The sequence below is a fragment of the Schistocerca piceifrons genome, chromosome 2 (genome assembly GCF_021461385.2).
Source record: "Schistocerca piceifrons isolate TAMUIC-IGC-003096 chromosome 2, iqSchPice1.1, whole genome shotgun sequence".
Taxonomy (NCBI): domain Eukaryota; kingdom Metazoa; phylum Arthropoda; class Insecta; order Orthoptera; family Acrididae; genus Schistocerca; species Schistocerca piceifrons.
Window position 1 is genome coordinate 268,760,101 of NC_060139.1, and position 15,931 is coordinate 268,776,031.

The 15,931-nt window shown below is 39.6% G+C and overlaps 1 protein-coding gene across 1 annotated transcript in view; it reads right to left on the reverse strand.

Annotated features, from left to right (window-relative positions):
- LOC124776726 overlaps positions 1–15,931 on the reverse strand; it is a 133,404-nt gene that overhangs the window by 45,080 nt on the left and 72,393 nt on the right. Inside the window, exons 3-4 of the mRNA XM_047251845.1 lie at positions 10,007–10,145; positions 2,805–2,929 (exon numbers count right to left, since the gene is read on the reverse strand). Coding sequence (XP_047107801.1) covers positions 2,805–2,929; positions 10,007–10,145 — 264 coding nt within the window. The remainder of the gene's footprint in view (positions 1–2,804; positions 2,930–10,006; positions 10,146–15,931) is intronic.

Consider the following 15,931-nt stretch of genomic DNA (forward strand, 5'->3'; position numbering starts at 1 on the left):
GACACACGAGTCTTCGGACTGAAGACCACAACAACAAAGAATATAAATTTCTGATTGTGGAGATGTATATGACGAAAATATGTGTGCGTGTCTAAACAGTGATCACTATGAACCAGGATTAGAGCTAGTAAGTGACGCGAATATAATGAAGAAAGAGTGTTTTGTAGAGGAAGAGAGCGAAGACACGGCAATCGATGAAACCGTTATCATACACACAGAGGCACTGAACTGCAGTAAATAGTATGCAGGACAAAACTCATTTGCATATAACGAAGGTTTTTAAAAAATTGACACATTTTCTGCTTGGGGCTTTTCCAACGTAAAACGGGCATAACGTCGGATTGTATTGTCCAAGCTGCACAGTATTTCCACCATGCAGCTGCTCGTCATCTCGAGGGGCGACTGTGGCTGGCTGCTGCGGTCTGGCAGCTGGAGATGACTAACTGCCTCGCGGAAGTACAGGGTGTCCGTAAATGTTTACCCTGATTTCAGGATTAAATATTAATTATATTTTTGATGGTAACGTTCGTTTTTTGTTACTTGTCTACTAGGGAACCCATGAAGTTTCTGTACAGCTGTGTGTCATTCAACACTTTCGCCACAAGGAGGGCTTTTTGAGCTGTATCATAAAAGTGGCCTCCCGTCCAGGAGGAAACTCAGCTACCACAAATCAAATCACCGACCACTGTGAAGTGGAAATTTGTGTCCCACTATGGAAAGAAAACCCTAGTTGCCAATATAATCAGTAGATGGCTGGAAACTGTTTTTCCCGAACGGGGTCGTTTCTGTAACGGGCAAGCAGGGGCAGACCCTCTAGTACTAAATTGGTAATCCCTTGATGCCTCAGAATGTGTCCTACGAACGGATCCCTTCTTCTAGTCAAGTTGTGCCATAACTTCCTCTTCTCCCCAGTTCTATTCTGTACGTCCTCATTAGTTATGTGATCTACCCATCTAATCTTCAACATTCTTCTGTAGCACCACATTTCGAAAGCTTCTTTTATCTTCTTCTCCAAACTATTTATCGTCCATGTTTCACTTCCATACGTGGCTACACTAGAAACAAATAGTTTCAGAAACGACTTCCTGACACTTAAATCTATAATCGATGTTAGTAAATTTCTCTTCATCAGAATCGCTTTCCTTGCCATAGCCAGTCTACATTTTATATCCTCTCTACTTCGAACATCATCAGTTATTTTGCTCCCCAAATAGCAAAATCATTTACTACTTTAAGTGTCTCATTTCCTAATCTAATTCCCTCAGCATCACCTGATTGAATTCGATTATATTCCATTATCCTCATTTTGCTTTTGTTGATGTTCATGTTATATCCTCCTTTCAAGACACAGTCCATTCCGTTCAGCTGCTCTTCCAGGTCCTTTGCTGTCTCTGACAGAATTAAAATGTCCTTGGATAACCTCAGTGTTTTTATTTTCGTTCCATAGATATTAATTCCCACTCCAAATTTTTTCTTTTGCTTCCCTTACTGCTTGCTCAATTGAATAAGTTCAGGGATAGGCTACAACCCTGTCTCTCTCCCTCCTTAACGACAGCTCCCCTTTCATGCCCCTCGACTCTTATAACTGCCATCTGGTTTCTGTACAAATTGTAAATAGGCTTTCGCTCTTTGTATTTTACCACTGCCATTTTCAGAATTTGAAAGTGAGTAATTTGGACCTTTTATGCGCATAGTAGCTGTCACAGCCAGATGATCGCGTTAAGAGTGAACAACTTATAATGGACATACTGAATGTTTGGATGAGAACAATGATTTCTTGAAGGGCGTGTGGCTGTCCGAAGAGATTATCTTTCGTGTTTGTGGCTTAGTAATGTCCTGATCTGGTGATCAGGAAATCCCCAAGTCGTTAGAGACTTCCCCAACAGGTGGATTGGCGGAGAGGGCCGGAGAGGGGCCAATTCCATGCCGCCGACGTCACCTGACGTTACCCTCTCAGATTTTTTCTTTGGCTGTAAGAACGGCAGTTCCTGGTATTTGGACATTGCAACAATGCGTGAGAGATGCCCTGGGCACAATAACACCAGACATGTTGCAGAACCTGTGGCAAGAGACTGAATACTGGCTTGTTTGTGTGTTATCAGGGGTACACACGTTGAAGTGACCTGAATGTTCAAATGAATTACCTGTATTAGATGTTTAGTTCAAAACTTAATGAGTACAGGCGTATTTGATGTAACGTCTTTTCATTTACTGTATACAGTAAAGAGTTACATTGTTTTGTTATCAGGATAAACATTTATGGATATCCTGTATCGTGCAGTGCTGACAATGCTATCCGACGCTATGCCCGAGAACCCTGTTATAAATATGACGATTATTTCTCAAAAGTGAATGGAAAGAAAGTAATGCGAAATACAGTTTATTTTAAACGCAATTCTGAATACACGTTGTCGGTTTACGGTAATTAACGCGTAAGTAAGGTAGTGGTATTTCAACTGTGACATATGGCGTGTTTTGTAAATCAGTAAACAGCAGTTCCCAGTAAAAAAAGTGTGTGTTTTGGAATAGTCGTGTTTGAGTTGCCAGTGCAGACATGCGTCCGCATTAACTTGGATAACCGGGAGCCTGCTGTTTTCCTATGGAGATGTGATAGACGAGTAGGGCACTCCGACTGAAAACTCAGGATGCTGTGCACTGTTCCTGTAATAAAGAAATCTTTGAAAAATTGCTCAACTGGGCCACAATATTGTTAATGAGATCTAATATATTCAACAACAGATTGGTTATTACAAGCAATAAATGTAAAATGAAAATTTTGTTTCAGTTTTGCTGTTTGGACTCACCACAGTATTGGCCAGTGGAGCAGCACTGGTCTACACTATACGTCCTAAAGCAGTCAGGATGCACTGGATCAGAGCCGAAGTATTCCGGGCAGTCTATGTGCGCACAGTGGAACGTAGCTTCTCCACTGTGAAAACATAAAAATTATGGGTTACCGTATCTGCATTACATTTGCAAAACCATATTCTTTGCTCAGGTTTCAGGTATTAAATTTTATTGTTAAGATAGTAGTCTAAATTTCACAGGAGCATTCCTGAAAAGACACTTAGAAAACTCCAAAGGTGTATTTAATTAGTAACATATTCCATGGGTCATTTTGCGCGATAGATCGTATGGATGTGGAACGAGTCATTGCAAATTCACATCGCAAGTTAATTTGCACATGCAGTTACATTCTGAGCGTTTCCAATTTTTTAATCACCAAAAGGCAAAGTTGCAATAAAATACTTACAAAAATTGTTTTCAGGTGGATTGCTGTTGTTGAGAACAAGTAGGAAGTTGTTTTAGAGACTGCACGGAGCTTAAAATGCGTACAATTTGGGAAATTGTACGGATACATGGCTACTCAACAATCTGACAGTGAACTTTAGAAGTAGTAGATAATGCAGTCGAGTTCCAGAATGATTTAAAGTACTTCCAGTCTAAAGAAAATTACCTCCACAGGGAGTCTCAGAATTAATGTATTGGATTCCAATGTAATAACATTGTAATATCATGATATTCCAAAATCTTGTACATGGCTGCTCGTTCAGATACCGTGAATAGTTACAATTGGAAGAAAATCAGCCCTCAGTCACTATTTTTAAAAAATTAACCTGGTTTCGATATTGCTAGGAGTTTTTTTTCTTTATTGATTTTCAATTCCCCCCAAAGGGGGCAGGCTGGCAGCAGCTTAGTACGCTGCTCTACAGCCTACAGACTTTTTTAAAAACGGAAGAAGAAAAGAAACAAGAAAAACAGGAGATAAAATGGTGACTTAAAGTGTAAAATGGCGGAAAAATGCGGAAAGTTAAAACAGAAAGCAAAGGGGTTGGCAATGTTAATAAAATACACAGGAATCAGACAAGTAACATAGTAGACACACAATAAAAAAAAAAAAAAAAAAAACATGGCGACATTCTAGTTTCTGATCGCAAGAGATAAAAAAATTACACCCAGCGACAGTATGATGGCCGTTCGCAACACTTCCCAAAAGACACAACATGGAACACACACTGTAAAACACTGCACGAAAATGGCAGCACAAAGATGACACTCATGAGCCAAAGGCAGATGGGTGGGGGGGACCTGGAGGAGAGGGAAAAACAAGGAGGGAGGAGAGGAAAAAACGAAAGGGGGGAGGGGGAACCAAGGAGAGGACTCATAAGAGGGGAGAGGGGCAGGGCAGATGCGAGAGTGAATGAGAAAAGGCAGTGGAGTGAAATGCAAAAGGACTCAGGGGAGAGAAGGTGGCAGAGAGAGGGGAGATGGGGAAAAAAGAGGATGGAAGGGGGGGAGAGGGAGCTCGGGAAAAGAACAAAGGAAAGGAGGGGGAGTGAGGATCAGAGTTGATAGGAGGGATAAATGGAGGGAGAGAGGGCATCATCCGGGAGAAGGAGTTGATGGAAGCCATCTTGTTGCTAGGAGTGTCTTGCTCCGAATTTAAACAAAGAATGGTCTATATTCTATAACATGGTCACAGAATTAAGACTAAAAACGTGTAATAGAGTATAAGTACGGAATCGTCGTGACAGACTGGCAGTACTAATATGTCATTTATAAAATAATAAATATATCAAAAGGACATTAGTCACAAAAATATTAAAGATAAAGAAAACTGTGATGGCGAGCCACTAAGGGCTGCTCATTACTTGCGTGGTGCAGGTTGCAAAACGGACTGAGGTGCCCGCGTTAACAAATGCGGCTAGGTGAAAATGGCACTGCAGCGAGCGCGCCATCTAGTAGCCGTAGATACAATCAGGCTACTTCACATTGAACCATGACGTGAGCAAATTTCTACATGAAACTCTGAGAAAATCATTCGGTTTTGTGAACAATTTTTGCGCCCCAAATAGTCACACCTTTGTCCAAAAAATGAAAGATTTAGAAGGCAGTTCAGAACACAGTTAGTTTATACTAACGTCCCTGTACAGGAAACGGTTACAATTGTAGAAAAAAATTTACGTCGGTTCAAAAAAGATATTTCAGATGAACAAATCACAGACTTCTTGAATCTCATCTCAGTCGTAGTCAAGTACAATTATTTCGAATTTAATGGACATTTGTACCAGCAATCCGACGGTCTCGCTATGGGAAATCCGTTAGCTGGTATCCTTGCTAATATTTTCATCAAATCCCTAGAAGAAAATTTTTTAAATTGTTTTCCAGTCGCGTCACTAGGCATTCTTTCTTATTCCAGATACGTTGATGATATTCTAATCATCTACAAAGGACCCGCTGACGGCGTTGATCGTATCTTTAACCTATTCAGTGATCTTCATGAGAAAATTTCTTTCACTATCGAATTTGAAATGAGGCCCATCAATTAAATTTTCTTGAATTCACGCTTACTATAGAAACAAACAAAATTTATTTCAATATTTTTCGTAAAGTAACATATACCGACCAGATCGTTCCTGCATCTTCTACTCATCCACAATCGCATAAAAAAGCCTTCTTTCATTCTGCTGTTCATCGAGCCATTTCCATCCCACATTCTAAAGAAAACTTCAACAAAGAAATCAATTTACTTAAAGCAATAGCAGTTAACAACGAGTATAGACCTAACATACTAGATGACGTCTTTTTAACTGCTAAAAGACGTACTACGCTAGGCACTTCTGTTATCGAGTCTAACTAAAAAAAAAAAATTTCTCTATTCCTTTCGTGGGGTCTATCTCTAATCAGATCCAACGCATTCTTCGAAAGAAATACGATTGAAACGTTGCTTTTTCTACTAATGACAATTTGATAACAAAACTTCATTCACAATTTACATTCCATGCGTTCCCCTTTAGAAAATTCTGGTGTCTACAAAATTGTCTGCGATGCTTGCTCCTCGTACTATATAGGACAAACAGGACGTGTCTTCACTACCAGACATAAAGAACACTTGCTTAGCAAAAATGACACTAGCCCCCAAAATTCGTCTTTTGCCGACCATCTTCTAATTACAGGTCATTCACCTAAAGCCATCTGCGACAGCAACATTTTGCACACCGAAAAGAAAGGGCGTAGACTAGATATTCTAGAAGAATTAGAAATTTTCAAGCATTTTGCTCGAAAGGATAGCCTCATCCTTAACGAACAGCTACAGCTACGTAACAAAATTTTTTTCAACGGTATAAACCGTTACTCGATATGTGACTTCGGGTCTCCTTGTGCAGATTGCCGAAATGTTTCTTTCCTTCTAAGGTACTCCTATGTTTTTCAATTATCAAATGTTTCTGGGCTGCATTTCACGTCAATATTGCTTTCTACAAGTTGTCATTCAGTCCTATCTACATTTTCATAATGCTGTTTTCATGTTTTATCTTACTGTTATAAGTTTTGATGTAGACAAAATGTTATGTTGTATGCTACTACCAAACAAACATTGCTCTCCATTATGTACCAATTGCTTTTTATTTATAATCATTTCTGCCTGTATTTCAATGTGAAGTAACCTAATTGTATCTACGGCTACTAGATGGCGCACTCGTTGCAGTGCCATGTTCACCTGGCCGCATTTGTTAGCGCGGGCACCTCAGTCCGTTTTGCAACCTGCACCACGCAAGTAACGAGCAGCCCTTAGTGGCTCGCCATCACAGTTTTCTTTATCTTTAATATTTTTGTGACTAATACCCTTTTGGCATATTTATTATTTTATAAATGACATATAAGTACTGCCTGTCTGTCACGACGATTCCGTACTTATACTCTATAATACGTTTCTAGTCATAATTCTGTGAGCATGTTGTAGAATATAGACCTTCTTTGATTTAAATTCTGAGGAAGACTCTCCTTGCAGTGTCGAAACCAGGTTAATTTGTTAAAAATAGTGACCGGGGGCTGATTTTCTTTCAATTGTGTCATGATATTCGTTAAGTCATTTGTTTGTATTGCACTATAATAGAAAGTACGTTCTTGACTTCTTCCCATATTACAGAGGTTTTTCTCCATGGGATCCATGAAATATGATTAATGTATGTTGTTGTTGTTGTGGTCTTCAGTCCTGAGACTGGTTTGATGCAGCTCTCCATGCTACTCTATCCTGTGCAAGCTTTTTCATCTCCCAGTACCTACTGCAACCTTCATCCTTCTGAATCTGCTTAGTGTATTCATCTCTTGGTCTCCCCCTACGATTTTTACCCTCCACGCTGCCCTCCAATACTAAATTGGTGATCCCTTGATGCCTCAGAACATGTCCTACCAACCGATCCCTTCTTCTGGTCAAGTTGTGCCACAAACTTCTCTTCTCCCCAATCCTATTCAATACTTCCTCATTAGTTATGTGATCTACCCATCTGATCTTCAGCATTCTTCTGTAGCACCACATTTCGAAAGCTTCTATTCTCTTCTTGTCCAAACTATTTATCGTCCATGTTTCACTTCCATACATGGCTACACTCCATACGAATACTTTCAGAAATGACTTCCGGATTCAAAAGAAAGAAAATATTAGGCCCTAAAATCACCGATGGAGAAACTTATAGGCTGAGAATAAATAAGGAAAAAGAAGAATACACAGACATACATGGTGACATAAGAAAATGAAGACTTAAATTTTATGGGACCATTAAAAGAACGGCACCCACGAGGCTGACAATACAAACAGTAGAATTATACGAAAATAGAAGTAAGGCCAAAACTGAGCCAATTAAATGGATCGTAGCGATTAAGGAAGATCCTAGAGTTGCCGGTGTAACTCAGGCAGACGTTAAAGATAGAAAAACATTCAGAGAAAAGATATTTGACTGGGAATTTGGTCTGAGGCCAATTAGAAAACGGACTGGAACACCGTGATCTGATGAAAGAAAGAGACTTCATTCTGAAAGGATGAAACAAATTTGGACACAAAGGAAGGCCAACCATCAAAAGCGACATTGACTGATTGTACCTCGTGTGGTCCTATTGGTCCCATACGTAAACAATAATAATAATAATTTATTTACAGACAACTAGTTTCGCTCAATTCACACAAGTGGTCAGAACCAGTCTGATAATCTTGCAGGGTAGGGTGCGCTGACAAAAAATTGTTAAGAAAAAAAATCCGCTACATTGCGCCGTTTTTGAGTTAATTATCACTGAAGTTGGCAATCAGGCCGTTGTGCGTTCAAATCCAAGCGGTCGGCCAGAAATGTTGCCGCCAAACGTGTCCTTCGTTTGGTTTCCTAAAACTGAATAAGAGAGTGATACAAAAACTGAACGTGGGATGACAGTAAGAATCGAACTCGAGCTACTGGCTGAACATTCTAGTGCGCTATCATCTACGTTATGAAAACAACTGACACTAATTGTATATGGCGAGCCGCTTGGATTTGCGTGTGCAACGGCCTGAGTGCCTAACTTCAATGCTAATTAACTTGGAAATGGCACAACGTAGATGATGATGATGATGATGTTTGGTTTATGGGGCGCTCAACTGCACGGTCATCAGCGCCCGTACAAAGTCCCAATTTTTTCACAGTCCAGTTTTTTACACAGTGCAATTGAGCCACTGTCACGAACGATGATGACTGGATGAAATGATGAGGACAAACACGAACACCTAGTCCCCTGGCAGAGAAAATCCCCAACCTGGCCGGGAATCGAACCCGGGACCCCGTAGTGCAGAGGCAGCAACGCTAGCCACTAGACCACGAGCTGCGGACGCACAACGTAGAGAATTTTTTCTCAACAATTATTTCTCAGCACAACCGACGCTGCACCACCTTTACAAGCTTTTTAGACTACTTCTGACCACCCCACATCTGCGTCTTTTATCTTACATATTTCTCAACCGAAATCAAGTGCAACAATGGAAAGTATATTAAACTGTTACGTATACTGTCTCGCCAAAGTCGTACCATTATCATTGACAGTTTGGTGGACTATTACAATGACCAGCCTTTCGAATATCGCACATATATGTCTTAGAAGCTGCAACTGAAGGACAGTTCTGTATCAGACGCCAAGGCAACTTCCTTAAACATAATGTAGCATTATTCCGTGACTTTCCCAAGTTGTTCGGAAATAAATATTCATTACAAAAAACTCATTGTCAGTTATCACTGTATACAGAATATAAATCCTTTTAATGTTACATAACATCAGTTTTTCATGAAATTTCTCGTGTTGTAATGTTGAGAGTAACACACACAAAAAATTATTTTAAGGTTCTAAATGAACATTTTCTCTTGTAACATGATGCACTGCTAATGGTCATTAACAGACTGTTTTGTTTTGTCCATAACCGATTTCAGGTAGGTATGTCATCTTCACACACACACACATATATTTACTTCTGTTACACAGTGCATGGATTTCGCTACTGTTATTAGTTGAGTATAGCATGCACAGAAGAATTCTGTTCCATTGCATCAATTGGATCTGTTATAGTATTCCCTGTCTAAAAAGTGTATCCGTTTAGTGTAACTAAAGTTTAGCCAAACTTAGTTTTTTTTATTGGATATCTTACTCCTGCGTAAATATCAGTCGTCACTTACAATCTACGCAAGAATATTTCCACAATTTAAATTCATATTAAAGTGCAGTATATTCTGAATATAGGCACAATATCATCTTCATTGCCTCTTATATGTTTTAAGACTCGACATGCTATGTTAGTACATGGTAGTACACACAGCTTCCGAGTTTCTTTCAGTCCTTTCCTGCTTGTTACTGGCTTAGATAAAGATAGTCATCCTATAATGACCATGCAGCCAGAAGTCCGTCGATAATAATAGTCTTATGCATTATCTTGTAACGCTTATTTTATGACAGTCTCCTCGTTCAGACTGTACCACATACTAGAAACACATTGGTTGCAATTATGTTTCTTCATTTACTTTGTCTAACCTCTCTGCTATGAGGTACTGCAGGAAGTCGAATTTCACTCACACTTGTTTACTCAGTTTGTCGTTACTCAGTTTCGTCATAGGTTAATGAGCAAAAACGTGACGTAAAAGTTATGCCTTGAAGCTGCGTTTTTTCTCACTTACGAAATATACAAAATAATATGAATGAAAAAAGCAACAGTACTAACCTGAAAATGCCGTCCAGATCACCGAGACATGCACAGCTGGGCGTGCATATGGATTTGATTTCTTGCTGAATTTGTGTGCCTGGGTCATACGCTTTACCTCTGTAGTGGCACTTCGTCTTCTCCAGCGACAGAAGTGAACCTAAAATTATCGTAGAATATTGTTTATAAAGTGATAATCAATCGATACTAGTATCATTCATGTGACCTGAACTTTAGTCCATAATACTCACATAATTGCATTATTTTAATGATATTAGCATTAAGGTGAGTTTTGCATCATGATGTTGACTGAACTTTGTTAGCTAATTGTATTTCTGAAGAAATTATGAAAGTCAGGAAGTTATGTATTTTTTGGCTAGGTCTGTAATAACAACTATAGTTATCTAAGAGATATTTACGTTATTTTAACTTTAAGTGTTGCATTTTTTTAAAGACTATATTTCTAATAAAACATAACTGATCCACAAGTTAAAACACTGATCACTTCCTATCACTTGACGTGATGCAACACGCTGGTAATGGGGTCACGCAGATTTATCCCAAGCACGAACCAGAGGGTATCATCTGCATTTAATTACGTACATCTAATATATAAACTGGATGTACAAAAGTCATGGCAAGGGAAGTGTCCATTTAAGACGTCAGAATGTTTGTGCATTTTCCTCACATGGTGTGACTGTAGAAATGAGGTCTGAGCAGTCTGTTACAGCTTTGTCAGTCTCTTTACCCAAACGACAAGGAGTTTTCAGTAATTTTTTGTGTTTGTTGCGATAATATCGAAATTTGTAACTCTCACTCCACTGTGAAGCGCAACTGCTTGGATGGAGTTGAACACCCTACAAGATCATTTCCTGCGAGACGTAGACCAAGTGGATAAGGTCATCTTAGACGTGGGCTGGAATTCCATTTCTGATGGTGGTGAAAGGCCCTTGCGAGATAGAACATAACACTGGTGTAACATCTCTACAATATGCATGACAACAATTAGGAGTTAGATTACACCTAGTTGATATATAGTCACAATTAATTGGTTCCCACTAATAGTAAGTCAATATACTTGTTGGCTATGTTATTGGTGGATCCTGGAATTGTGATAGGTGATGATGACACTTGTAGATTGATGTGGTTACTGATTGTGTGGGAAAACCCTCTGCCCCAGGGAGAGTGAGAGTTATCAGTCTTATAAGCAGAACTTTGGGATGCTGTTCAGTCTTCTGAGTACCTGATGAACTGTAACATTTTACAGAACGTTGAGAGTTCTTAGTAATTCAGGATACGATATGGAGAAGTAAGAAGAAGAGACTCTGAAGTTCCCACATATAGGTACGTTGTGGCTATTGTGATGAGAATGTGCTGGCTACAGGAAGTGCTGTGCCCACATTGAAGTACACAGGAAGGTGAGAGATTTTTTTGTTGATTTTTCCAGTTATTAGGGAAACACTATGCTTATCGTAATTTTTGTGTGCTCTGAGGAAGTCAGATATGGAGGTAAGGTATTTTGAAGCATGGTTAACACTGCAAGTACACCTTTAAAAGCTGAATGAAGGGAGTATTCAGGGTAAACCTATGTATTTTGTATTACCGAATAGCAGTTCTTTCTGTGTTGATTTTCGTGCCATAAAACCACAGGACCAAAATGAGCACTGACTGGTAGCAATGAGGGGAGATTATGTGTGGATGTTGGTGACAACGCCCACCTTGTACGAAGATAATGCCGCATAAGAGTGTCCAACAAGCGAATCTCGGAACTGGCAAAGAAAAGGGAGTATGATATAAGTGACAAGATAACATAATGTGTGTTAAATTATGAGATAGTATAGCTAACGCCGATTATAAAAGAGATATGTTGCAGGCAGATAATTGTCAAGGAATGCAGTTTCGCTGGCCTAAACTAAGCCACCCTTTTGTGTGCGGAGCCCAGTCCTCATTGCAGGTGAAGGATAGTATGACTACGTTCGGAGGTGCGCATGCTGCCATCGTACTGACCATCAGGTTAGCAGCACTTGTCGTGGCAGGAGGTGAACGGCTGCCCGAGCTGGACTGACGTCATGGATCATGAGGGTTGTTGACCTAGTTGTGTGGTCAGTGGCAGGGACAGACCCTTTTGTTGTTCCAAAATATCTGAGGGCAACATAGAAGCATGCAGCACTGCATGCACTCTCATGCATAATGTACGCAAATTCAATTCTCATGCATGCTACGCAACACAACATGCGTGAAGGAACGTAGCAGTAATGCACCAGTACAGGAAGAAGGGCTGTCTGCTCTGTGGCAATGCACGGTAGAAGAAGAGGAATTGCTACTAAGCTTGTTTGGCATCATAACCATCCAAGATGCTGTGAGGCCCACAAGCTCAGCTACCATGAACCTGAATGAGTCTATGGGAAGCTCATTAATACTCATTACCATGTATATGAGGACAAGCAGTGCCAACCGATGCCTGTTCCTAGGATGAATCAGTTCAGCTGTGACTAATTCAGTGTGTTAAGAACGTCACGAAGCCCAAGTATGTTGGCCATATACTGCAGAACGACCATGAGAGGCCTCGATATAAGTCATGGTCCACAGGGTGACACTTATGGCAGGTGAAGTCAATCCAACCTGCTAAAGACACCACATGACGATAACCAAGTACTAAAGATACCACTCGAAACCTGATGCAAGAGACAGAGGCAATCGATGCTGCCACTTGAAGGACATGGACTCAGCTATGAGAACTTCACATGCAGTGTTTCGTCCCCCTCAGACGGATACACCCGATATGATAATGCCTCTAGCGTTCCAGTGCTATGAGATTAGTGATAAATCATGTGAAAGGTTTTTCATACAGATAACACTGTGCAACGAAAGGTCTTTTATGATCTTGTCTAGAGTTAAAAGTGATTTTGAAATACTGGTGCATGTGCATCGTAGTCCCATCCCATTTTCTTGTCATTGCACTTATGATTTTTTTGTTCATGACATGTTCCTGTATGCTTAAAAGTATCTGAATTTTTAAATACACTTCTATGGGATGCGTACAGTTAATCTTCAACTATCAAGCAAGTGTATCTGATGTGTTCCCTGTTTGATTTATATTTGAATGTAAGTGTTTTATTTCAAGGTGAACAAAATTTTCACGATTTGTACAATTACATTAATGACTTTATTCTATGTATTTTTTATTTTCATTTGTTTGTGTAGTGATTAACATACTTATTTACATAATGATGGATGGATAATGCCTTCTGCCCAAAGAAATACCCCATGACAACTGCTGGACATCGTACTGATGTGGGGTTTTTGTAGTAATTGTAATCTATCTTTACATTAATTGAACTGGAGTTCGTTTCAGAAATTTTGGATTTCAGTGGGGGACCATGAATCGATAGATGCTTCGATATTTCACGGCTGCACTTCTATAGCGATTAGAGTGTGTAGTACTCTTGTCCTTTTTTTCTTACGTGGGAGTCATGTTTTTGTGTTGGTTTGATGACATAAAACCTTTATAATCTCGATATTAACAATTGCATGTGCCAATAGACTTTGTGTAGCAACGTGATTTAATCACTTTTTTGAATATGTTTAATAATATTATGACACACAGACATCAAACAGAATCATTATAATATATTATTACCTTATATTTTCTTGGTTTTCTATGAATGTAAAATGCTTTTCTTAGTAGGAACCCAAGTTCCCCATTTTTATGTTTGTGTGTCGCATTTGGGCATTTCTCTGTAATGATTTCATGCCATTTGTGCATTTGTTGCTATGATAACATAGAATGAATGAAGTTCTAGGATTCTCCCCTCCATAAAATGATACACGTGTTTAAAAAATGTCTGAGTCTGCCCTTTCATTTGAATAATAGTCTCGGATTTTTTCTTCTCCCGAGGTGGAGTGTAATGAAATGGGTCAGTTGAAAGCGATTCGTGAATGTTAAGAGTATTGGGCGTTTCAAACGCTGTTAGTGTTCCATTCATTTGACATTTCACTCTGCCTCCACTATGCTTAGCCTCTGGGAAAGGGAGGAGCTACTTCTGTTTGTTTATTTTTTCGTGCACATCCCACATTATTCCCACTTTTCACTGCATATATGTGTACGTGAATGAGTATGCGTGTGAGAGTATTTTTATGACGCCCACAATATGGAAGAGTTCGTAGAGTCAAGGGTTTGCATTGCCAACCTAACTTCGTAAGTGGAAAATGTAGAAACCATCGAGTTTTTCTATCGATGACTGGGTGGGAGTTAGGTCACCACACAACAGGAAGGTGGTTGGTATTCTCCCATTGGGCTAACGGTAATTCACCCACCACTAGTGACAGGTTGAATGGTATGGACAAGTGCCCCTCTGGACATAATTTTGCTAGCGCTGTGAATGTGTGTTGTGCGTTAGTGTTAGTGATCCACTGGTAAGTGGACAAAGGAATTAGCGCTACGTAAGCTGATTTTATATGGAATTTAATTTATTTTATTTCCACGATCCATTTTTATTATTTTGCTTTAAATGCTTTCACTTGAACTCGTGGGTTTGTCTGGAATGATGCTCTTTTTTCTGATGTTAGTGCCACTAGATGTTTTCTTTTTTACAACAGAATGTTAAAGTTTATTAATGTTTTGGATGACCAATTATCTTAGTTACTGATAATCTGTGTATTTATTTGTGACCCATAATTTTCGGCTGTCCTAACGAGTTTGCCTCCGTGTAGTCAAGGCAGCACATGACTGTCATCTTCTCCACATATTAGAATGTTGGTTACTAGAGTCAAGCCGTGCAGCTCAAACTGCAGTTCATAAAGTGTAGAGTCGCATGAATATTTATACATGATTTAAATTTACTTCGTTTCCGATTTCTGAAACTTGTTGGAGACAGAGTGAAATCGGCCTTATGTCACCTTGTGTGCACCGTTACGAAACCGTTGGATTTTTCTGTTTCCCTATTTTTCAGTTTATTTGACATAGTGTAAATCCGTTCCACCTGCCAACTTCATGATCCCTGAGAAGGTACTACAGTCAGGTAGTTTAAACTCTAGATCACTAAGTGCAGAATTCAGTGTATATACATATTAAGGGCTTTTTTCAATAGTGCCACAAGTCCATTTTTGTTCATTTTGAGATACAGAGTCCTAAAGTTAAATGAGCGCTGAAAAATCTGCAGTTGAGATACCAGAAATATTCAAGCATATGGCTTCTTGCATCTCTCGAGTTCTGAGGTTTCATTTCAAAGTATTTATTCCCTTTTGAGTGTTGACTGTGGAGACACCTCACCAGGCCCGATATACGTAACTGCCACTCAATTGCTGTTTGGTTACTCGAATAATAATAAATTGTAAGTCAAATGATGCGGGGTTGTTGCATGTATTCATGTATAAATGATCTGAGTGCCCCGCCGGCCGCGATGGCCGAGCGGTTCTAGGCGCTTCAGTCCGAAACAGCGCGACTGCTACGATCGCAGATTCGAATCCTGCCTCAGACATGGATGTGTGTGATGTCCTTAGGTTAGTTAGGTTTAAGTAGTTCTAAGTTCTAAGGGACTGATGGCCTCAGATGTTCCGTCCCATAGTGCTCAGAGCGATTTGAACCATTTTTTTGAGTGGCCCCTGGTGTCCTTGTATATACTCGTTGCTTCCCACTTCCTACAGCCGGGCTGTGATATTCTACGTGCTCTCATTCTTTTTACCGATTTTATTTTATCCAGGTATTCATTTAAGGAACCATTTATGAAAAGTTTAACTATAGCTTCCAGATATCAGTGTAATAATGTCTCGTTTGAGCACCGTGAGTGTAGAATGTTAATACGGGGAGGTTATAATTAAACTTTCGCTACTTGAGAGGGTCTCCCATGATAAACAAGTGGCTGAAGGACAACGAAACTTGGTGCATGATAAACAAGTGGTTGCAAGACAATGAAACTTTGTGGAAACGTTCGTAAGGACATGTGG